Raw genomic sequence first — 24,013 nt, 5'->3', positions numbered from 1 at the left:
CCCTGTAGGCAGTCTCATCGTTGTTGCTGATGAGACCAATCACCGTAGTGTCGTCCGCAAACTTGACGATGGAATTAGATCCATACACAGGCTTGCAGTCTGAGGTGAAGAGGGAGTAGAGAAACGGACTTAGCACACAGCCCTGTGGTACACCAGTGTTGAGTGTAATGGATGTGGAGCAGGTGGATCCTGATCGAACATTCTGGGGTCTGTCAGTTAGGAAGTCCAAAATCCAGTTACACATTGAGGTGTTGATGCCCAGGTCTCCAAGTTTGGCTATTAACTTGGAATCGGGATGACAGTGTTGAATGCTGAGCTGAAGTCAACAAACAGCAGACGTGCATAAGTGTTCTTATGGTCCAGATGGGTGAGCACAGAGTGCAGTGCCATGGAAACTGCATCCTCTGTGCTCCTATTGCAGCGATAGGCAAACTGGTGTGAGTCCAATGCGGATGGTAGAGAGTCTTTTAGGTGTTCCAGGACCAGCCGCTCAAAGCACTTCATGACGATGGGTGTGAGTGCTACAGGGCGGTAGTCATTAGGGCACCTCGGGCTAGAGTGTTTTGGCACTGGCACAATGGAAGTGCGTTTAAAGCATGATGGTACAGCTGCTTGGGCAAGAGACAGGTTGAAAATGTCTGTAAAAACCCCAGCGAGCTGCTCCGCACATGCCCTGAGAACACGTCCAGGGATGTTGTCTGGTCCAGCAGCCTTGTGTGCGCTGATCCGGCTCAGTGCCTTGCAGACTTCTGTGGAGGAGAGTGTGATTGGTGGGTGGTCAGCTGAGGGTTTGAGCTTGGTGTTACATGTTTAGTGAAAATAGTTATTATTGCTTAAACATTTTCTACAAATGACTGTTTCATACCTTTAGATCCAGGCCAGAATACTCTGTCCATGATCCAGGAACCAGGTGGTGTGCCACAGCCCTGATAAAGTTGCAAATCAATAGTGTCAATAATTTACAAAAATGTGAAATACTGCATGCAACAAAGTCATTCTGAACACATTTTAGAACTGTTCTAGAATTTAAAATATATATAACAGATGCATGGACACCTTACTTACAGCAAGTGATCATGATGAAAAAATAGTGATTATTTATATTGAAAAGTCAGAGAAAATGACAGCCAAACAACACTGCATTTATAAAGAACAGTGCAAGTCAGGGGAACATGACCACTTAATAAGAGTTTGAAAAGTGTTGACAAGCCAGGGGAACATGGCTGCCAAGAGATATCTTCTTTGAGTAACCTTAGGATGTTTCGATAAGGCTCATGTCCAAAGCCTTGTGCCTGCATCGAATATTGGGAGTCTAGAAAGACAATTTTTCTCTTTTGTGCCCTCATAACCTACAGAGAGTGCAGCCCAAGCAATGAGCTTAAAATTCTTTATCAGCATAATTATATTACATCAACATTCAAAAGTAATACAGACAAAAACAACAAGGATCTGATTTTTATCAGCTTGCAAACTAGTTTGACACCAACACTAAATGTTTGCAAATGTTTATATCCATCACTTACACACAGAAGAAAATGCCCTGGAGTCCAAAGTGGAAAAATCAGGACATCTTTCTTCTGTGAGTCTACCTTATGTAAAAGATAAGGTGAGCTTTGAATTTTAAATATTTTGTATAAGAATGATTTATCTTATAGAATTAATACACTTACTGGAAGACTACACAAAGGGTCACAGCATAAAGGATGGAGCCATGTTGGAGGGATATGGAGATCTACTATGAACACATCTTTTTTATGGAGGACGAGAAATGACTTAAGTATAAATAAATAAATAAATAAAATGAATAAATACGTAAATGCAGAAATAAATACATATAGAAATAAATGAATAAATACGTAAATGCAGAAATAAATAAATATAGAAATACATAAATAAATGAATAATTAAATGCTGAAATAAATAAATGCAGAAATAAATGAATAAAAATAAATAATTAAATTCTGAAATAAATAAATGCAGATATGCATAAATGAATAAATACAAAAATAAATAATTTTTAATTGTGCTATTTTTGTATCATTTGTGTTATACCATACTTTTTCTACATTTATTTATGTATTTCTACATTTATTTATGCATTTCTACATTTTATTTATTTATGTGTAGGTAGGTATGCTAATAAGCTAGGCGGTCCTATCCTCTCTCAGTGCAGGATTGGTCAAACAGGATCGTTATCGTCGTTATGGCTGCCGCTGTACCAGAGCCATCTGGGGCCCGTTCTTCGTACGTCGCTAACTCAGTTAGCTGGATTTGATTGTTGACGATTTAACATGATCTCGGATTGTTTGGTTCTTCGAAGCTCATCCTGGACTTGCTGTCATAGTAACAGGTCCGTAAGCTTAAACCTGCTCATGAGCAGGCTTATTTCATGTAAACAGGATTAGATTGCATCTTGAGGTGATACTTAAAATCTGTCCCAGCCACTGCTACTTTATTACAAGAGTTCATTACTGAACCAGGGGCAATAATAATAATTTTAAATAATAATAATAATAATATAAAAATGTTATATTGTATATGTATATGAGAATGTATATAATATTATAATGTTGTATATAATAATATAGACACAGCCACTTGATTGAGCGATTTATTTGTGATGGAATAATTACTTTATCATTTTATTGGAGGTTTACACACATGTTGTACAGTTAATATGAGCCGTGCATTAATTTAAGTGATCACAGATATTATGGGAGTGGCTTCATGCAGCGCAAGAGATGCAGATAATTTGATCTTGATCCTTAAGAAACTTTAATACTGTCACGTTACAAATCTGCTCCAAATTGAATTAAACATTAAATTACAACATTGAAATAAAAATGTAAGGGGTGTACAAATACTGTATAAAATAGTGAATATAAATAATTAGTAATCATGTTTAAAAAAACAAAAAAAAAACATTTATAATTTATCTATAATAACTTCAGTATGTTGGTTTGGTGGTTTGGCTGTTTCCTTATAAAGGTCCAGAAATTCGTGGGGTTTTTATTGTGTCAAGTTTTCTGCCAGGTGGCTTTTTTAATTACATGATGTCATTACGTTGCTGTCTTGACGCCAGCCAATCGCTGCATTGCTGATCGTGGTTTCGAGTATCGATGCATCTGCCCTCTTCAGGGAACACAAGAACGCTCAGTGATCTAAGATCATTTAATCCAGATATTTTAATCCAATCAGCAAATTCGTTTGAAGAACCAAATTAGCCAGATATCAGTTATCACGATTAAAAGATCTGGGATCTGTCAAATCATCTCAGATGTAATAAGCAACGTACGAAGAACGGGCCCCTGGGCTGTTACTGTGGATGCTAGTTTTGTTTAATATGGCGGGTTTTTTAAGTACCCTTGCTAATGATTTGCGTTTAATAGCAAATGATATAGATCATGCACCAAGCGACTACCTTCTGTTTCATTTGCAACGTGTAGTCGATGATTTAGTTCAGCTCAGTGCTGATATGGATGTAGACTTGGATCCAGCTGTGTTCACCGGTCTTCAAGACGCAGCAGGCCAGCTTCACATGCGCTCAGAAACGGAGACAAACATGGGACGTCCACCATACCTTTTACCTTCGCATGTAATCGAGGCACACCTCCTTTTGGGACACACCGCTGGAGATATAGCTCATTTATTTGGAGTGTGCGAGAGAACAATTGGTCGGAGGATGGCACAGCATGGGATAAGGTCATTTATAACATTCTGTCAGCTGTATGTTTTGATGACCGATTTGACACTTGTGTTTGTTTAGAGAACTTAAACCCATGTGTTGTGAATTATTGTTTTTAACCATATTACTAACCCTAACTTTTCGAAACCTTCTCCATAGTTCCTTATTCTTAATCTATTCTAATCATAACACCAAATGCATGTTTCACCCTGCATAAACCAAAGGTTCCTCTTTTGTTGCTGTTTCTTAGAGTTAAAAATAGAGGCTGTTGTATTACTGTAGTGTACATGCCCATTAAGATAATGATTTGCAGTGTTGTGCTATCAAATTAATTTGATTTGACTTAAAAATCCTCTAGACCTCATTTGCTATTGGTCTTTAATGCCGTTATGGTAACTTCTTAAAGGACAACCTTTAATATTAATGTATTGCTATTTTGTTTCAGACAACACTATTTTTTTTTTTTTTCAATTGCAGCAAAGCTAACAAACAGGCCAGCTAATTTTTTGTTTGTAGCCTACGGTCATTGTTGTGTTAATTGACTTTGATGTTTTTAATGATCAGAGTCCACGATCTATTTACTCCAATGGATGACAATAATCTGGATGAAACTGTCACCCAAATTCTGCAGCACCATCCCAATTGTGGATATAAAATGATGGTCGGGCGCTTGAATGCACAGGGTATTCGCATACAGAGTAAGTGATTCATTTGGGGAAGGGGAACATTCAATAACGGGCTTCTGGTCAATTGATTCTATTAATAATGCTGGAAAGAAGTTGCTTTTTTATTGCTTGTGAATGTATTATGGGACTTGTGTATTTAGTGATTTTTAGTAATTCACACCTAAATCTGTGATTTATTTGGCATATTATAGGACAGCGTGTGCAGGAATCAATGCGCCGTGTGGATCCTTATGGAGTCTCCATTCGCACCCTTCAGCTCAACCCACGAAGGCGCAGGAAGTACTTTGTACCAGCGCCAAACAGTTTATGGCATATCGACGGCAATCACAAATTGATAAAGTATCTGTAGAACCACAACAATCTTGGCAAGCTTGCCAGTTCATACTTATATTAATAATAAACTTTTTAATAGTATTCAAAATTATCATGTATGTTGAAATGAGTATATTTTATTTACTGTTTTACTTTTATGAAAACTGTTTTATAAAAGCAATAAGCCCAGTGAAGCTGTGATTTACAGTGATTTTATAACAGCTAATGGGATTTTACTCCACTTGTGTTGTGCCTAACAGCACAATTCATCAAATTAATTAAATATTAGCTGTTATAAATTCATTGTAAACCAGGGCTTCTTGGGGCTTATTGCTTTAATGAAAGGCAGCAGAAACAATATTTATAGTAGATAGACTCTGTGTCTTACTGGCCTAAGCTTGCACAAAGAGATGCCTAAAAATAATAATCCATGCCCATGCATATCTATATCAGATGGCGTATTGTTGTGCATGGTGGGATTGATGGATTTAGCCGTCTCATCGTGTACCTGAGTGCAGCCACCAACAATCGTGCAGCAACTGTCCTGCAAAGCTTTCTTGAAGCTGTTCAAGTATATGGCATGCCAAATCGTGTGAGGTCAGACAAAGGTGGGGAAAATGTTGATGTTGCACACTATATGGTGGCTAACAGAGGACTCAACAGGAATTCACATATTGCTGGCAGGAGCGTTCATAATCAGAGGTAACATGAAACCATTAAATTAATTAAATCATTAAACATGTATATACATATTTTTAATAAGACTAAAGTTTCTGTACTGTTTTTGGTCATATATTATGTTAATTAAAGGGTAATTTTAAAAACTGCCTTAATCCATATTGGTGCTCATATATACACTGAAAGAGTTTTTGGTCACTGCAGTTGTTCCTGCTTGCTTTACTGATTATATAAGACATACCGGTAGTGGTGGTCAAAAGTTTACATATCCCTTGCTGAATGAGGAAAATTATAAAAAATATTTTTGAAAAATAAGAGGAATTTTTCAAATTAAGGATTGTTTGTAATTTAGTACTGCCTTGAACTAGTTATTTTACATAACATATCTTTACAAATAAACCACAGCACAGAATCATATTTACAAAAATAACAGTTCAAAAGTTTACATACACCTAAATCGCGGACAATGTTAAATGAAAAATCAATGACAGTGTTTATGTTTTATGATATTGTTTTGATAAGGAGGATGCAAAAACCAGGGAGGGTGCAATTCACAGTCTTTAGTTAAAGGGTTAGTTCACCCAAAAATGAAAATTCTGTCATTAATTACTCACCCTCATGTCGTTGGACACCCGTAAGACCTCCGTTCATATTCGGAACACAAATGAAGATATTTTAGTTGAAAGCTGATGGCTGAGAAAGGCTTCACACAGGCCTCCATTGGCATTCAGTACATTGACACTTCCAAGATCCATGAAAGGCACTTAAAACGTCGTTACAAAGTCTATCTCACCACAGTGGCTCTACAATAATCATACAATGCGACGACAATAGTTTTTGTGCGCAAAAAAAAATCAAAATAACACCTTTATCCAACTTGTTCTCGACTTCCGTGTATGCCTCCACGACGCATGCGCGAAAATATGACGCAGATCCGGCGTTCGGACATATGACCCAGAAGCGATTTGTTTACGAGCAGAGGAAGACGCGCGTGTCTAAGCTGTTGGATTCTACATTGATCGTGCTTTAGGTCTCGGCGTAGTGCTCAAAATGGGGCTTAAGTGTGTATTTCATCGATTCCCGAACACCGGCGCTACGTCATATTCTCGCGCATGCGTCGTGGAGGCGCACACGGAAGACAAGAACAAGTTGGATAAAGGTGTTATTTTGATTTTTTTTTGCGCACAAAAACTATTGTCGTCGCATTGTATGATTATTGTAGAGCCACTGTGGTGAGATAGACTTTGTAACGACGTTTTAAGTGCCTTTCATGGATCTTGGAAGTGTCAATGTACTGAATGCCAATGGAGGCCTGTGTGAAGCCTTTCTCAGCCATCAGCTTTCAACTAAAATATCTTCATTTGTGTTCCGAATATGAACGGAGGTCTTACGGGTGTCCAACGACATGAGGGTGAGTAATTAATGACAGAATTTTCATTTTTGGGTGAACTAACCCTTTAAACAAAAGGAAAATGTCCTCAACAAACAAACGGCCACTAGGCTCGATAAGGAAACTCGGGGACCCACGAGGACGAAGGGAAGGTTTCAGTAACGTCTGTGGAACGGTCAAGGAAGGCTCCAGCAGCAGAGAAGGTGAGCAGCCAGGCGCCGATCAGGTACTCTGCACACAAGCACAGTCTGAGCAGATACACGGGACAAGATAAGACACGGTAGGGAGAAATAACAAACGTCTCTCATCTGTAGCGAAAGAATAATCCGACAACAAGACCTAGAAGGACAGGGAATAAGAAGCTGGGACAATCAAGAGAAAAGGGAGAACAGGTGGGGAAACAGAACGGGAAGGGGAAACAGCTGTAAGAGATAATGAGTAGGGATGAGTGAGCGTGATGAGTGAGTGAGTGCGTGAATGACCACAAGAGGGAGACAGAGAGAAAGGAAAGAGAAGCCCAGGATCATAACAGATATTTAGGTAGGAGTTTCTTGTTTGTCCTAGGCCATTAAACTGTCTGCGGATCTTCAGAAAAATCCTCCAGGTCCTGCAGAATCTTTTGCATATTTCACCATCTGTCCATTAGTGACTGTGTGATGTTGAGATTCATCTTTTCACACTGAGAACAATCAAGAGGCTCATACACAACATATTACAAAGAATTCAAACATTCAGTGATGCTAATGGAGCCTACATTATACAGTTCTAAATAAATAAATAAATACTTTTTTCCCCCAAATTCCTTTTTTCCTTACATTTTCAAAGTTTTACAGATTCTGCCAGGTGTATGAACACTTTTGACCACCACTGTACCTTTCATAATGCAATATAATTTGGAGTGATATGGGAAACATCCACAGCCCTTGTTGGGAATGAATCACTTTCTATCATTCATCAACTTAATTCTGAAGTTACTACTTATTTTTAGCAGTCTGCCCTTTTTCCGTTTCTACAGACAAGTGTTTCGTTTGGCAAACATGAAAGTTAACACTGAGACAATTTTTTGCTAAGACTGTAATTTTGGCAGAACCAAATTAATCCAGAGAGGTAAATTCCTGTTTTATGAGTTTAACACAGCCAGGCTTGAATGTAAAAAATAATCACTGGTAAACAAAATCAGTTTTTCTATTAGAGACCGAATATTGAGAACATATTGGGTCCGTGTATATTTTGGTCATTGGATTTTGCTTTCAGAAACGGATATTAAAAAACAAAAAACAAGTGGTTATTTGATTTTTGTTTTAAAATACAAAATATAAAATTAAAATACAAAGCGTTTCTCTTTTTCAGTGTCAAAAAGAGATGAGCGAAATTTAAAAAATAATTTGAATTTCACTTTCTATTTCAGATATCAAAAAATAAAATTACTTTAAAATAGAAACGAAAAAAAGGCCTGTTTGTTCATATTCCGAGCCCGGATGTGGCTAGCACTCACGTGACCAGACCGCCACATTTGACAGTTGTGAAGAAATTAAGTTACGTGCTGTGACGACTAATTGAGCGTGATCATAGAGCAGAGCAGACATGGAGCCATACGTTGTTTTTCGAAACAATAAAAGAGTCTCTCTCAGGGAAGAAGACATGACTGCAGAAAAAATAAGTCGCATTTTCCAGGTAAAAAATGTTTTAAGCTAACGTACGAACTCTAACGATAGCTAAATGTAGAGGGAACACTGCAAACAACACCATATTTGAAATTAATGGTCTGTCAGAGACATTTTCTGTTCTGAGATCCCTTTTTGAAGAGGAGTAACATGTTGAATTTTTACACAAACAAATTTACAGTTAACAGTTAAATAGAGCTAATAGCTTTTCACACATTGCGCTGAGTTGTGGTTATAAGACAGAGCAATGCCTGTTTGTATCTGGGGCAAAGTCATTGTTCACTGCTCTAGAGTACAATTCTGAAATGTCTGAATAATGCTCAGCAAACTGGTTCTCAACTGTAATCTTGTCCTGTTCAGTTGAAAATGGATCAACTCCAAAAGTTGAATGCCTGGTCAGTGATGATCCCAGCTGTTGGCTGTAAAGGTCTGCTGCTTCAGCTGAATGAGGCAACAGCTCCTGTTGGATTTTTTTGGGACACCCACGGCCAGCCAAGTCATTTGGTGTTCCTTTACCTGTAAAATAAAGAACATACTGATGGTATTGAAATTTATGAATGCCTCTTGTAATCTTTGAAACACGGTTTTATTTCACCTGGAATTCTATGAGCATTCCATGACTCCACCAGCCTTGTAAGACCAATCTCACACAAGCGGCCAGTAAGGTTGGACACACAATATCTCACAAGGCTGTCATCCATGTCTATTTCCTCTTGATCCACCAACCCCATAAGTGCTGTCTTCAGTGGATAGTTGACACGATTGTTGACTTCAGGCCAGATTCGTTCAACTACATGATTCTGAATTTGCAACAAAGATGTGTAATCAGTCAATTTGTTCTGGTGGGTAAATAAATCTTATTCTATTAAGGAAAATGGTCATGCAGGATTCCCAGTAAATATGTAAATGTATTAACTCAGCAGTCATTATGCGCATCGACCGCCGAACAAGTAAATTTATAGTTTTACCAGGAATTCTGCTTGAAGACAAATAGGATGTAATTGCTTCTGCAGCAGTTTTTTATTGTTAAGCTGTAACCAGATTTAAAAAAGAAACATGTTCTCAGCCAGTTAATTTTGTTTAATTAACTCTAAAATGTGGAAAGCATAGTAATACCAACGACAATTTGTCTCATACATGCAAAACAACATTATACTGTAAAGCAAAAATAATAATAGTAATAATAATAAAAAAGCAGGGATACAAGTGAATTGCTGAAGCAACCAAACAAACTGTTGAGCTGTACCTTTGTGGATGAAGTCTGTATATATGGCCTTCGCTCCTGATTATGGCGGTGAGATGACAGCAGCTCCTGCATGAAAAGCGTCAAATAAAACTCCTTGCCATGATCTACTCGTACCTGGTCCCACATACCATAGGCAAGTATTGCAGGCCTATTGGATAAAAAAGTGTTTTATTTTGTGCAAAACTTTTCAAACTTAACTGTTGTTAGTTATTCTCAGTATAATAGGCTTCATAACAATATACTGTAGATGTTCAACAGTTATTATATGTTTTATATTCTATCATGAATGTGTAAGATAATTTTTTTTTAATAAAGTACATTGTATTTAGCATTTTAAGGTATAGATAATGATTCTGGGGTTTTCAGCAGGAGATTTCCTGCTGGGCCTGTTTTACAGTGATCATTTGAGGTAAAAGGGAAGATTGTTGAGTTTCCAGTAGGAGATTCCTGCCGGACCTGTTTTCAGACTCTCACCGTCGTTACCTCTATGCGTTTTGAATAGTTATGCTGATTAGGAGTAGGATTGGTGATACTCTATTTGGGCGGGTTTCCCAAAACCTGTGTATTTAATTTACATGCTTTGTTTCAATCTCTGTAATCCCTCCCTCTTTGGATTGTATATAACGTCTCAGATAGACTGTTTGAGTCAGACTGTTTTCGGACGACCTACAGCACAGAGTGTTCTCATTAAAAGAATAACCTCTGTTTGAATCCCGAAGTCTCCTGGTCTTCACTTCTGAAGTTTTCCTACACTTTAGAAGAGAAAAGTTCACAACAAATGGTAGCCATGTGTATGCACTTTCTTTAGTGTCCACAATAATAATAATTGCCATTACCTGAAAACATCTTCATAGATGGCAAGGTTGTTTTTTATAGGCATTGTAGAATGAGCAACAATCTTTTTTGCTAAAGCCATCAATGGCTAAAACATGGGTGACCCCAAACATAGTCAGTTTTTCGTTTTGGTCCATATGAACCTTTTGACCCATGTAATCAGCTTGATATGGTATGGGGTTGAGATTGCGGGCACCCTAAGAGAGATAGGAAAACGATGTAACTATTTCACACAAAAAAAATCTCATTAGTCCTATATGGCTGCATATTTTACAAATATAACCTAATGTCTATTTGTGTCTCTATCAAAAAAGTAAAATGAAAATTAGGGGTTTGTTCTGATTATTGGCTTAATATAAATATCTGCAAGTTTTTAATCTTAAATCTAAGTAACTGCAGCTAAACAGCCAAAAAAAAACACACACAAAAAAAAACATTATCTCATATTTACACATAAATTCCATCCACATATTTGATTATGTATTAGAGAGAGGAGACAGTAACAGACCTGACGTCTTGCTTCATGGTATGGCTGATGCATAGTTCTGAGCGCTGATCCAATTCGTATCTCTGCAGCATGCACTCCTTTCGTGGCGAGATACCCCTTCATTATCTTTCTTCCATATGTAGATCCAGTCTAGAAAATAAAAAATATACACGTCTTTTTCTACGTTCCAAATATTTACCAACTGATGTCTGTTTCATGAAATAAAACGTTTTTGTGTTATAGAATTTATCAGTGTTGTGAGAATTATGTTAACTGTGACTTAGAAACTATTTATAAACAATGGAAGGCTGAGGCTATTTATTGGGATTTATGTACCATTCGTAATAAACGGGCATAAAAGATGCCAGCCAAATAAATTTGATAAGACATATAAATGCGGGACATACTGTGCATATCTCATGTTCTCTCTCTCTCTCTCTCTCTCTCTCTCTCTCTCTCTCTCTCTCTCTCCAATTCAATAGGGCTTTATTGGCATGAAAGTTTTTTGAAACAATGTTGCCAAAGCATATACAAATAAAATATATACATAATATATACAAACACAATAAAACAGTTATATGAACAATAATAAAATAATAATAATAAATTTAATACTCTCTCTCTCTCTGTAGTAAAAAAAAAAAAAAAAAACCAGGATCATACCTCGGTTATAGCTTTTGCCACCTCCAACTCCAAATGTGCGTCAGGGAGTCCCATCAAACTTAATCCATTTTCACTGCAAAATCTCCTCACGTTTCTTGCTCCCCCATTTACTTGTGATATCTGCGCTGAGATTTCTGTGGATGACAGGCCTTGTTTTGCCATGTCTAAAATCATAACTGAGTAAGGTTCTTAAGACATTTTATTCTGGGCTAAGCACGGCTAAGCACTGTCACTCTGTCAAATGTGGCGGTCTTGTCACGTGAGTGCTAGCCACATCCGGTCTCGGAATATGAACAAACGGGCCTTTTTTCGTTTCTGTTTTAAAGTAATTTTATTTTTTGATATCCGAAATAGAAAGTGAAATTCAAATCATTTTTAAAATTTCACTCATCTCTTTTTGACACTGAAAAAGAGAAACGCTTTGTATTTTAATTTAATATTTTGTATTTTAAAACAAAAATCAAATAACCACTTGTTTTTTGTTTTTTAATATCCGTTTCTGAAAGCAAAATCCAATGACCAAAATATACACGGACCAAACGCAACTACATATGTTGCCACAACGTAAATGTGTTTGCTGGGATTAACTCTCAATGTGAACTGTATTATTAATTTACAATTGTGATATTAAATGAATTTCACCAATACATTCAACTCTGAATTTTGTCATCTTTTTTATTTTTAATATATATATTTTTTTGAAGTAAATGTCTGTTCACTGAATTTAGACTCAGCAGTGAACGGGACTTTTATTTTGGTGTTGTGGTGTGACGTCATAAGGCAGCGCCGTCCTCCTGCATCTGTTGTGATTCTGCTGAAGAGAGGTTTGTGCTTTAAGCGTTTAAAGTGTTTATAGTGAAGCAGAATTAATGGTGTATTATTAAATGTAACACTGCATTGATTTATCTAACGTTTATCAGTGTTGTGTGAGTAAAGTAACAGAATAAACTCATGAGTAACAGAAGGAGCGGCTCATTTCACTCTTTATCATGAATCAGTTCAAACATGAGTTCAGTCTCTGGCGTGCGACGAGAGAACCAGAGCTTTAGACTCTCCGAGTCAATTGAACCGATTGATTCACAACAAATCATTAAATAGCTAAACTGCCTAATATAAGGTTCTGTATAATTTACATTGTTTTATTAATCTGTTGTGTTAGTTTAGAGTGTTTTTGTATAATCAGGTCATTTAGGTCCATCACTGATGAATAGAGATGTCATTTTATAATAGAATTCATGACAATAGCCTACAATATCTTTTAACAGACACTTAAATGTAAGGCATAGTTCAGTAATACTCAAAAGCTGAGCATCAGAATTCAACAACAGTCCAACTAATATTATTAATAATAATAACAAATTAATAATAATACTTCAACCCTTGTCTTTAGAAGACAGCCGTAAATACAGTGTGGTTAAGAGGACTACAGGAAGCAGTTTTGTACTCGGAAGAAAAACGCCAGTCAAACGTATGTTGAATTCGCCAGAGACATGGGAATTCGTTTTGATAGATGGTGTACTTCTTGCAAAATAATAATAATAATAATAACAACTAATTCATTACACAAATGAAAGTGTGTGATGTATGTATTATCCCAATGAAAAAAGTTTAAAAACCAAACACCGCGTCAAAAGGACTTGTGAGTGAAAATTAGATAATTGAAGAAGAAATTGATACCAACAAGTTGCTTAAATAAATGGTTAGGGAAAATATTCAACAGAGCAATTATTTTTAATAACTAAGTCTCCAATCATTTATTTTTAGATCAACTTGATTTAATTGATAATAAATGCAATAATCAATCAATTAGATCTTTTTTGGTTATATCTTGGGGTTGGTGATTGGCACAAATATCGGTATCAATTCATATGTATATAGCCTACTGTACATATAATGAAAAAATAAGTTTGCCTTTTTAGCACATAATTTAACCCAAGAAACATTTAAATTAATTTGCTTGCATTCATTTATATTCACTTGTGAGCGAGTATGTCGCAACTCTGTTTTCAACGCCTCTGGCTTTAACTGTTATTCCACATTAGCACCAAAATGCTATTAATTGTTGGAATTTAATATTAAAACTTTAAAAATTGTAAAAGCTAAGATGTTGTTTCATATCAAAAGCAGGTTTGGCAATTTGAGAGCAAGGGATGCTCTTTTTTGCTCATTTTCAAAACAAATGTGTGAAATGAATTTAACATGTTTGTGATGCCCTTTAATTTTAAATTCAACTTTTTTTCTTTTTATTTCAATTATGTTTCAATTCATACTTACAAAATGTGAAAATGTGTCAAGAAATTCTGCTGTTGAATTCGGAAATGTTAAATTTTAAAAAATTTATTAAAAAGTGAACAAACTCATTCTCTTGCCAGTGCACTGACTACTGGACTAGGAGAGATTTTGGATTCATTTTTCTTTCTGTTAATTATTCTCATCTTAAACAGGACAAACACACACAAAAACTCCTGGTGAGGTGACTGAGATCCATGTGACACACTATTATAAAGATGGCGTTTATTAAAGAGGAGAGTGAAGACGTGAAGATTGAAGAAACATTGAGAGTGAAACATGAAGAAACTGAGGAACAAACAGAGAAAGAGGAGAGTGAAGACGTGAAGATTGAAGAAACATTGAGAGTGAAACATGAAGAAACTGAGGAACAAACAGAGAAAGAGGAGAGTGAAGACGTGAAGATTGAAGAAACATTGAGAGTGAAAGATGAAGAAACTGAAGAACAAACAGAGAAAGAGGAGAGTGAAGACATGAAGATTGAAGAAACATTGAGAGTGAAAGATGAAGAAACTGAGGAACAAACAGAGAAAGAGGAGAGAGAAGACGTGAAGATTGAGGAACCATTGAGAGTGAAACATGAAGAAACTGAAGAACACACAGAGAAAGAGGAGAGAGAAGACCTGAAGATTGAGGAACCATTGAGAGTGAAACATGAAGAAACTGAGGAACACACAGGTTGGTTTCATTCTTAAAGCTGAATTATGATCTAAGATTGTGTTGGTCCCCATTTTGCTGTCGCTGAGGCATGGACTCCACTAAACCCCTGAAGGTGTGTTGTGGTATCTGGCACCAAGATGTTAGCAGCAGATCCTTTAAGTCCAGTAAGTGGTGAGGTGGAGCCTCCATGGATTGGACTTGTTTGTTCTGCACATCCCACAGATGCTCGATTGGATTGAGATCTGGGGAACTTGGAGGCCAAGTGAACACCTCCATGTTTCTACAGCATTTGTTTGGTATGGTTTGAAGTGTGATGTGGTACAGCATTGCATGACTTGTCATGTTTGCAAGTATGCTGGGAAACCAAACCAGGTGAATCCACCAGCCACTTTAATCCCAGTTCAGTCATGGGTGAACCTTTTGAGCATGTCATTTTTTTTACATTTATTTTTATACATCAAACCGTGAACTAACCATTCCTTGACAACAGCATTTACTCAAGTAAGGGAAGAAAAAAGTACATAAGTAATAAGATAATAAAGAAAACACATTATGTGGAAAATCAAATAATACAACAGCAAATAAGTAACAGTTCTGATTGTATTGATCAATTAGTTTTATATGCATCCAGAAATTAGGGATGAAACGATTACCGGTTTCACGATAAACCACGATAAAATTTAGTGACGGTTAGTAATATCGTATAAAATTTAATTATCATTAAAACCGCGTGTGATTATCACGATTGTGAAAACTCGCGGTAAATCATGTCCGGTCAGCGTCAGTCTGGCGCAGCGCACCGCTGTTTTTGAATGAGAAGAAATGGCAGAAGGCAGTGACAGCACTCGGGAGATTGTTCAGCCTCTAAAAGGACCAAATCTGAGGTGTGGTCATATTTTGGCTTTTACAAAAGTCCTGAGGGAAACTCTAAGATGGTCACCTTGTCTGCAGAACATGCCAGAAGAAAGTCGCTGTAATAGGGGGAACACTTCAAAACTACGAACGCAAGGCAAGTGGACTTTGACCTCAATACCAAAACTACGTCTGGCAAATAATAACGTGAAGCGAACGAACAAATGCAGACAAGACTAGGGTGACATTTAAGGGATAATATTCAGGGCTTAACATTAACAACCGCCATTTGCGGGTAACGTTATTTCGGCTGCACACTAGTCACTCTGGCTGTTGAACTTAGTCTTCTCAAAAGCCGTCTGTTATAATCGCGTTGCGCATTATAACCACTCACACGTGTTTATATTGAGTTTATGAATGCAAAGTCTCATAATCAGAGGCGTTCAGAGCGCGCGCCGCGCTCACTCGCTGAAATCTGCACTCAAAGCAGAGATAAACGTGCGATGTACGCAGGAGATTCACTCAACATACTGTGTTGGACTGTTTTTGTTCTATTTCAGCAGCGAAAATAGTTTTAAAACACACAGCAGAACCACAGCAGAACCACAGCGCGTCTGATATGACTGGCACAACGCTGGCGAATTTAGGGACCATCTCTAAAGTTACATACAACATTGGTAACGTTATACACGTTTCTGACTTCAATAGCATTTGAAGAGAATGACAGTCATAAAACTGACAGTAAAGTGATCATTTAGGTGTCAGGTATGATGCACACATTTTGATATTTAATAAAATAAATGTCAAATCATATGGAAATATGGATATGCATTATTTCACTACGATACTGTTTGGGCTTTAACACAAAATATGCTGATTTAAATGCATCATTGCTGAACACTGATGAGAATATTGCTTGAGAATATATTTACAGAGATAATATTAGAGATTATATTTACGACAAATTATTATTATTTATGCATTATGCGTTGCTATTGACGACGGCCATTAAGGAAGGAAATCCCACATAATCTAGCTTAAAAAAAGTGCTTAGAGCTGCTTTAGTTATTTGTTGTTTGTTGAATTTCAAATATAAAACTTGTTGAAATGTTTTAAGTGTGTGTATCTGTTCTTTTTGAATACTTTCATCTCGTTTGAACAAAACCGTGATAATATTGATAACCGTGATAATTTGGGTCACTATAATCGTGATGTTGAATTTCCATACCGTTTCATCCCTACCAGATATATATATATACTGTCTACCTTTGTAAGATGATATCACAAGATGGCGCCGCCGTGCTCGGTCGCCGTTCAGGTCGCTCCGCTAAGACTTTGCTTTTATTTATTATTCTACTCTCTTTTACTCTCTATTTTTTCCAACGGATCATCTGCTTTGATCTGTTACGACAGCAAAACACTTCTGGAAATTGGTTACCGCTACACTGACCTGTTTCAGGACACTTTCTCCAATCTTCCATCTGAGATTCGCCGGGACGCCGAGTTGAACAATGGCCACTCGAGTCGACGGCGAAGATTCAAAAAACACCGCGGGAAACGCGCTGGGATCCGCAACAGACTGAGAAAAAGAGCATTCAGTCCTCCTCTCCCGAGCATTTTGCTCGCAAATGTCCAATCCTTGGAGAATAAGATGGACGATCTTAGAGCCAGGATAAGTTTTCAACGGGACATGAGAGACTGCAACATCTATTGTCTGTCCGAAACATGGCTCACGCCAGCGGTCCCGGATACAGCCGTGACGCCGTCCGAGAACTTCTCTGTTTTTCGGATGGACAGAACAGCCGAGGCCGGGAAATCTAAAGGCGGTGGAGTGCGTTTCATGATAAACAAGAAATGGTGCGATCCTAGGAACATCTCCATTCTTTCGCGATCCTGCTCGCCTCACTTGGAACATTTAACTATCATTTGCCGGCCTTTCTACCTACCGAGGGAGTTTTCCTCGGTCATCACCACTGCCGTTTATATTCCACCACAAGCAGACACGGGGCTGGCTTTATCTGCCCTCCATGATGTGACCAGCGGCTTCATAAACAAACACCCCGACGCTGCTTTCATCGTCGCGGGTGATTTTAACAAAGCAAACCTAAAGAAAGTATTGCCAAACTTTCACCAGCATGTCTCCTGTCCCACACGAGGAGCAAACACACTGGATCATTGCTACTCTCCGTTTAAGAACGCCTACAAAGCTCGTTCACAGCCAGCTTTTGGCAAATCGGACCATGCCGCCATTTTCCTCACACCGGAATATAAACAAAGGCTCGTTCAAGAGCCCCCGGTGAGGAGGGAAGTCAAACGCTGGTCATCCCATTCAGAGATCACGCTACAGGCAGCTCTTGATGACGTCGACTGGGACATGTTCCGCGCGAGTTCTGAAGACGTCAGCGAGTTCACAGAAGTGGCGCTCTGCTTTATTAACACACTGACAGAGCAAGCCACACAAACAATATCTATAACGTCCTTCCCTAATCAGAAACCGTGGGTGGACAGTTCAATTCGCACTGCAGTAAACTCGCGCACCACCGCTTACAATGCCGGTCTCCTAACGGGGGATATGAGGGAGTACAAAGCTTCATGTTACGCCCTCCGGCGCGCCGTTAAAGCCGCAAAACTCCGCTATAAAGACAGAGTGGAATCTCATTTCCAACTCAACGACTCCCGGCGGATGTGGCAGGGACTGAGGACCATCTGTGCTTTTGGAACTAAATCCTCTGCAGAGGTGAGAGCTGATCCGTTGCTGGTGAACGAGTTAAACTCTTTCTACGCTCGCTTTGATGGTAATCGCGGCAGCGCGACTCCGGCGAGTGACGCGTCAGAGAGAGTCCCTCAGAGCAGCAACGGTCACGTGATCTCTGTCTCGGAGGACGAGGTTCGGAGGGCACTCAAACGTGTGGATGTCAGGAAAGCTGCTGGGCCGGATGGTATTTCAGGTCGTGTTCTGCGGTCCTGTGCTGATCAGCTCGCAGGGCTCTTTACATCCATATTCAACGAGTCCCTTGCTACATCTGTTGTCCCCACCTCCTTCAAACGATCCTCCATCATCCCTGTACCTAAGATCAGTAAACCCTCTTGCTTAAATGACTATCGTCCAGTGGCTCTCACATCTTTAGTCATGAAGGTCTTTGAGAGACTCATTAAAAACAACATTTGCTCCTCCATTCCTGACACTTTGGACCCTCTTCAGTTTGCCTATCATCCCAATAGATCGACTGAAGATGCCATTTCTCACGTCCTTCACTCCTGCCTCACTCACATCGACAGCAAAAGTGGGAACTATGTCAGGCTGCTATTTATTGACTATAGCTCAGCCTTTAACACCATAGTTCCCATTAAGCTAACACACAAACTCCTGGATCTAGGCCTGAATTCTTCTCTCTGCCTCTGGATTGAAGATTTCCTCACTGGCAGACCCCAGGCGGTGAGAATAGGCCAGTTCACCTCCACCTCCATCACCCTGAGTGTTGGAGCTCCACAGGGCTGTGTGCTGAGTCCCCTGCTCTACTCTCTCTACACCCAGACACAGGTGAAAAAAGCCAGGCAAAGACTGTACCACCTGCGCCAGCTGAGGAAATTCAGGGTTTCACCAGCCATCCTGAAAACTTTCTATCGAGGGGCGATAGAAAGTGTCCTGACTCAGTGCATCACAGCGTGGTACGGGAACAGCACCAGTCACGACTGCAAAGCCCTGCAAAGAGTGGTGCGCTTATCCGAGCGCATCTCAGGCTCAGCTCTCCCGTCTCTGCAGGACATCTACACCAAACGCTGCAGAGGTAGAGCTACCAAAATCATCAGAGACATTAATCACCCTGCAAACTCTCACTTCACCCTGCTGCCATCTGGTAAGCGCTTCCGTAGCCTGATGGCAAAGACTGAAAGACTCAGGAGGAGTTTCTTCCCCCAGGCCATCAGACTCCTGAACTCAGTCACGTGACTTCACTTCACCCCGCACACGCATAAACATACGGTTTTTTAACATTAACATCCACATACTGCAATTGCACTGCACTTTACTTTCCTATTGTTACTGCGTAACAACCTGTAATAAACCTAGCACATTATACTTCTTTATATATACATATATATATATTTTATGTTAACCACTTATTTTTAAGTCTACAGTTTATCTCACTTATCATATCCACATATTTTTTATATTTTTATTTATCTTATTTCCTATTTTTATCTTTTACTTGATTTATTTATAATTCTACTTATGTTAATACTTTTTATTCTAATTTTATTCTATTTCTATTTTAATTTCTTGTAACTGTTATTTGCACTGTCCATGGAGCGGACCTGTTTACATTTCACTGCCAGTTGTATATTGTGTATATAACTGTGTATGTGACAAATAAAACTCTTGAATCTTGAATCTTGAATCCACTTTCAGTTGGAGTCGGGCAGTCAAATATTCCATTTTATAAATAGATTCAAGCTTTTTTATCCACTGGGCCATTGTTGGAGAATGTGGCTTCATCCAATTAATATAGTTTTTCATGCATTTAATTAGAGTACATGCAAAATATATCTTGTTTTTACTACACCAATCCTGTGGTATCCCTTCAAACAAGAAAAATGGGAGTAGAAGGCACGTCTATATGCAGAATGTTCATGATCTCAGCCTTTTACCCCTTTGCAAAATGTGGATATTTTCAGACAATCCCAGAATATATGTGTGTGGTCTCCTACCTTCCCACACCCTCCAGCATTTCTCTGCTTCTACCACAACCCATGAGAAACATCAAAGAATCAGGTTCACCTTTAAAGGGGCACAATGACTTAGAAGCGCATCTAAAGGTTGTGAACTGTACTTGCATTGACTTCGGTTGCTGAACAAGTCCAGATGCAATAGAGTCCAGAATTTCTTGAAGTTTTCATTAGGAGTGTGCTGAAGTGTTTATTGTGTTTTTCATGTTAATTCCCACAAAGTTAACTTGAAGATAGTTACCAGAAGGAGGAAATGTGGTGTCTCAAAAGATGTGCCTAATCAGGGAACTCTTAAAGGCCCTATCAGTTCACACCCATTTGGTGAGGTGACCAATCAAAGAAGACCAGCAGAAAGTCTTGTTCTATCTTATCCCTATCTGCATGTTTATGGTGGCATGGAGAATTTTTGCAGTTTTTACATAAAGGTATGGCAGAAATATTATGATGCATTTTAATCAAAACATACTATACGCCATAAATTCTGAAATTAAAGGTTTCTTTTGATACCAAGCAAGATGGGGATTTGAAGACATTAAATCAATGATATATCTTCTTTGGATATCAGCATTTGAAGTTGCACTAACATAACTAAAGAATCATAACTATGCTAATATAAAAGGACATGCATAAAATGCAGGAGAAATAGTGTATACAGTTGGGACAGGTTGATTGTGAGTAAAAGTGGAGTCAGTGTCCTTGTGTATTGGAAGTTTGTCTCTAGTCTTTGTAGTCTCCTGTGCTGCCTTTGAGGGTTCCAGGCATCGTCTCTGCTAAGGTCGTTCAGGAGAGCAGAGGTCATAAGGGCATTTGAAGAGAGGTGGTTTGCTTGGGCCGGGCCAGTGATCAAGTTTGACCAAAGGGAAAGGGGGAAGGTTTTGATGGTACCTAGAGCATTTTGATCATGCCCATCCGTTACAGTGTCATAAAGACTAGTGTTGACAATTATTCAGAGCACTGTTCCATGTTAACCCATTCTGTTTCAGCATCATAGTTAATCCATGCCACTATTTGGTAACCGGTTTTTATTGACTATTATGTGCACAGCTACCAGATACCCGGAAGCAATTCCACTCCAAAAAAAATCACATCCCGAGCAGTTGTTAAAGTTTTAACAAAGTTCTTTACCATTTTTGTTCTACTGAGACTGATCACGTCCAGATTGATCAGGGGGTTTATTTTCTATCTTAATTGTGAGCTCAAGTCTTTAAATCGCTCAATATTACACATCGTATACACAGTGCTTATCACCCAGAGAGTCACAGGGGTCATTTGAAAGGTTCCATCAGACAATGCTTAGGAAAAGCAATGCAATGCTTAGGAAATACTGCATCGAGACATGGTCTGAGTGGGACGAAGGAGTACCTTTGCTTTTATTCTCAATCTGTGAAACTGAGCAGGAGTCTCTCAAGTTCAGCCCATCAGAGCTGGTCTTTGGCCATACTGTGAGAGGACCACTGAAAGAGAGAATGTTAGGCATTGAGGACTCAAAGAAAATAAACGTGTTAGATTATGTCAGTAATTTCATGATCGGCTTCAGAAAACGTGTGTGCTCTATATCAATGTCCCTCCATAAACTTCTGGGCCCTCCGCACTAGCAACGTTTGCGCTATCTCCCCAACCCCACACCACCACCCACACCCTGGTGTGATGCCCATGTGAATAGGATCTAGTTGTATGTTGGTTTTGTTACTTTACATGTCTAAATGTTTTGTTTGTTGCTTTGTACCATTACACTGGTGTTAATTTGCATTTGTCTCTTTTTGCCTTAGACTTGACGGTGCTGAAAGAGGAGAGTGAAGTACTGAATGAAATGGAAGAGAAAGATCAATTTAAGAATCATGATTTAATAACTGGAGAAAAACCATTTAGTTGCTCACAGCCTGAAAAGACTTTGTCACAAAAAAAGGCTAAAAATAAGGGAACTAGAAGTAATTTCACCTGCCAACAGTGTGGAAACAAATTCACTCTAAAAAAAAACCTTGACAGACACATGCTAATTCACACTGGAGAGAAGCCTTGTACCTGTCAACAGTGTGGAAAGTGTTTCGCTCCAGGAGTAAGCCTTAAAAGACACATGAGAGTTCACACTAGAGAGAAGCCTTATGCCTGCCAACAGTGTGGAAAGCATTTTGCTGAAAATGGAATCCTTAACAGGCACATGCTAATTCACACTGGAGAGAAACCTTTCACCTGCCAACAGTGTGGAAAAAGTTTCAACCGAAAAGGAAACCTTGAAGGCCACATGAGAGTTCACACTGGAGAGAAGCCTTACACCTGCCAACAGTGTGGAAAGAGTTTTGATCAACATGAAAACTTTCAAGTCCACATGAAAGTTCACTCTGGAGAGAAATCCTACACCTGCCCTCAGTGTGGAAAGAGTTTCGCTAAAAAAGTAGACCTTAACAGACACATGAGAGTTCACTCTGGGGAGCAACCCTACACATCCCCTCAGTGTGGAAAGAGTTTCACTCTAAAACATTTTGAAAACCACATGAGGATTCACACTGGAGAGAAGCCGTTCAGCTGCCAACAGTGTGGAAACAAATTCACTCTAAAAAAAAACCTTGACAGACACATGCTAATTCACACTGGAGAGAAGCCTTGTACCTGTCAACAGTGTGGAAAATGTTTCGCTCCAGGAGTAAGCCTTCAAAGACACATGAGAGTTCACACTAGAGAGAAGCCTTACGCCTGCCAACAGTGTGGAAAGAGTTTTGCTGAAAATGGAATCCTTAACAGGCACATGCTAATTCACACTGGAGAGAAACCTTTCACCTGCCAACAGTGTGGAAAAAGTTTCAACCGAAAAGGAAACCTTGAAGGCCACATGAGAGTTCACACTGGAGAGAAGCCGTTCACCTGCCAACAGTGTGGAAAGAGTTTTGATCAACATGAAAACTTTCAAGTCCACATGAAAGTTCACTCTGGAGAGAAATCCTACACCTGCCCTCAGTGTGGAAAGAGTTTCGCTAAAAAAGTAAACCTTAACAGACACACGAGACTTCACTCTGGGGAGCAACCCTCCTCAGTGTGGAAAGAGTTTCACTCTAAAACATTTTGAAAACCACATGAGAGTTCACACTGGAGAGAAGCCGTTCACCTGCCAACAGTGTGGAAAAAGTTTCACCCGAAAAGAAAACCTTAACCGGCACATGAGAGTTCACACTGGAGAGAAGCCGTTTACATGTGGACACTGTGGGAAAAAATTTTGTTATAAAAAAGCCCTGGAGTACCACATGAGTATTCATGTATGAGAGAACTGGTTTCATGTACAGTGTGAGTAGGTAACCTTGCTGAAATCGCAGTGTATGCCCAGCTTAACAGAACCCGTTGAATTCCATAGTAGAAAAAAAAGTAAATGGCTACTGTCAATTGTCTGGTTTCCGACATTCTTCAAAATATCTTAATTTGTGTTCAACTAAAGAAAAGAAAAGAAAGAAACGTATACAGGTTTGAAACAACTTAAAGGGATTGTTCACCCTGAAATGAAAATAAAGCCATCTTTTACTCACCCTGCTGTTGTTCTAATGCACTTTTTTGGACCTCAAAAGCAGAAATGTTAAAAATAGTCCTGCACGCGCTCCTTCCTATAATGGCAGTGGATAGCGACCAGGCTAAAATATACAAAAGTATCACGCAATGATACAGGAAGACGCGCACCATATATGGAAAGTGTTCAGGAGGCACACTAGGTTTTGTGAGAAAGAAACCGAATTATTAAATCAAAATACTGAGCTCGGCCGTTACTTTGAGCGCGCTCCTGTGAGTGCGTGCGAGCCGTCAGCAGGCACCGGTGCTCATGATATCCTAGGATAAGCACACACACACACACACCATTTTAA

At 38.8% G+C, this 24,013-nt stretch overlaps 1 protein-coding gene across 1 annotated transcript; it reads left to right on the top strand.

Annotated features, from left to right (window-relative positions):
• The first annotated feature begins 12,401 nt into the window (after positions 1 to 12,401).
• Positions 12,402 to 23,683, top strand: LOC307127504 (uncharacterized protein). Its single transcript, XM_079818759.1, has 3 exons — positions 12,402 to 12,469; positions 14,090 to 14,612; positions 21,941 to 23,683. The coding sequence occupies exons 2-3, from the start codon at positions 14,153 to 14,155 to the stop codon at positions 23,230 to 23,232; spliced, it is 1,752 nt and encodes a 583-aa protein (XP_079674885.1). The 5' UTR covers positions 12,402 to 12,469; positions 14,090 to 14,152; the 3' UTR covers positions 23,233 to 23,683.
• The last annotated feature ends 330 nt before the right edge of the window (positions 23,684 to 24,013 follow it).

This window comes from Gobio gobio (assembly GCF_949357685.1).
Source record: "Gobio gobio genome assembly, chromosome: 1".
Taxonomy (NCBI): Eukaryota; Metazoa; Chordata; class Actinopteri; order Cypriniformes; family Gobionidae; genus Gobio; species Gobio gobio.
The sequence above is the reverse complement of the archived record's forward strand: the minus strand, read 5'-3'. Positions and strand labels throughout refer to the sequence as shown.

What these genes read in the sequence shown, in the direction of transcription:
- LOC307127504 (XM_079818759.1), top strand. Translation starts at nt 14,153, where the DNA reads ATGGCGTTTATTAAAGAGGAGAGTGAAGACGTGAAGATTGAAGAAACA. An exon ending in AGAAACTGAGGAACACACAG is followed by an intron (nt 14,613 to 21,940) that starts GTTGGTTTCATT and finishes TTTTTGCCTTAG; the next exon opens with ACTTGACGGTGCTGAAAGAG.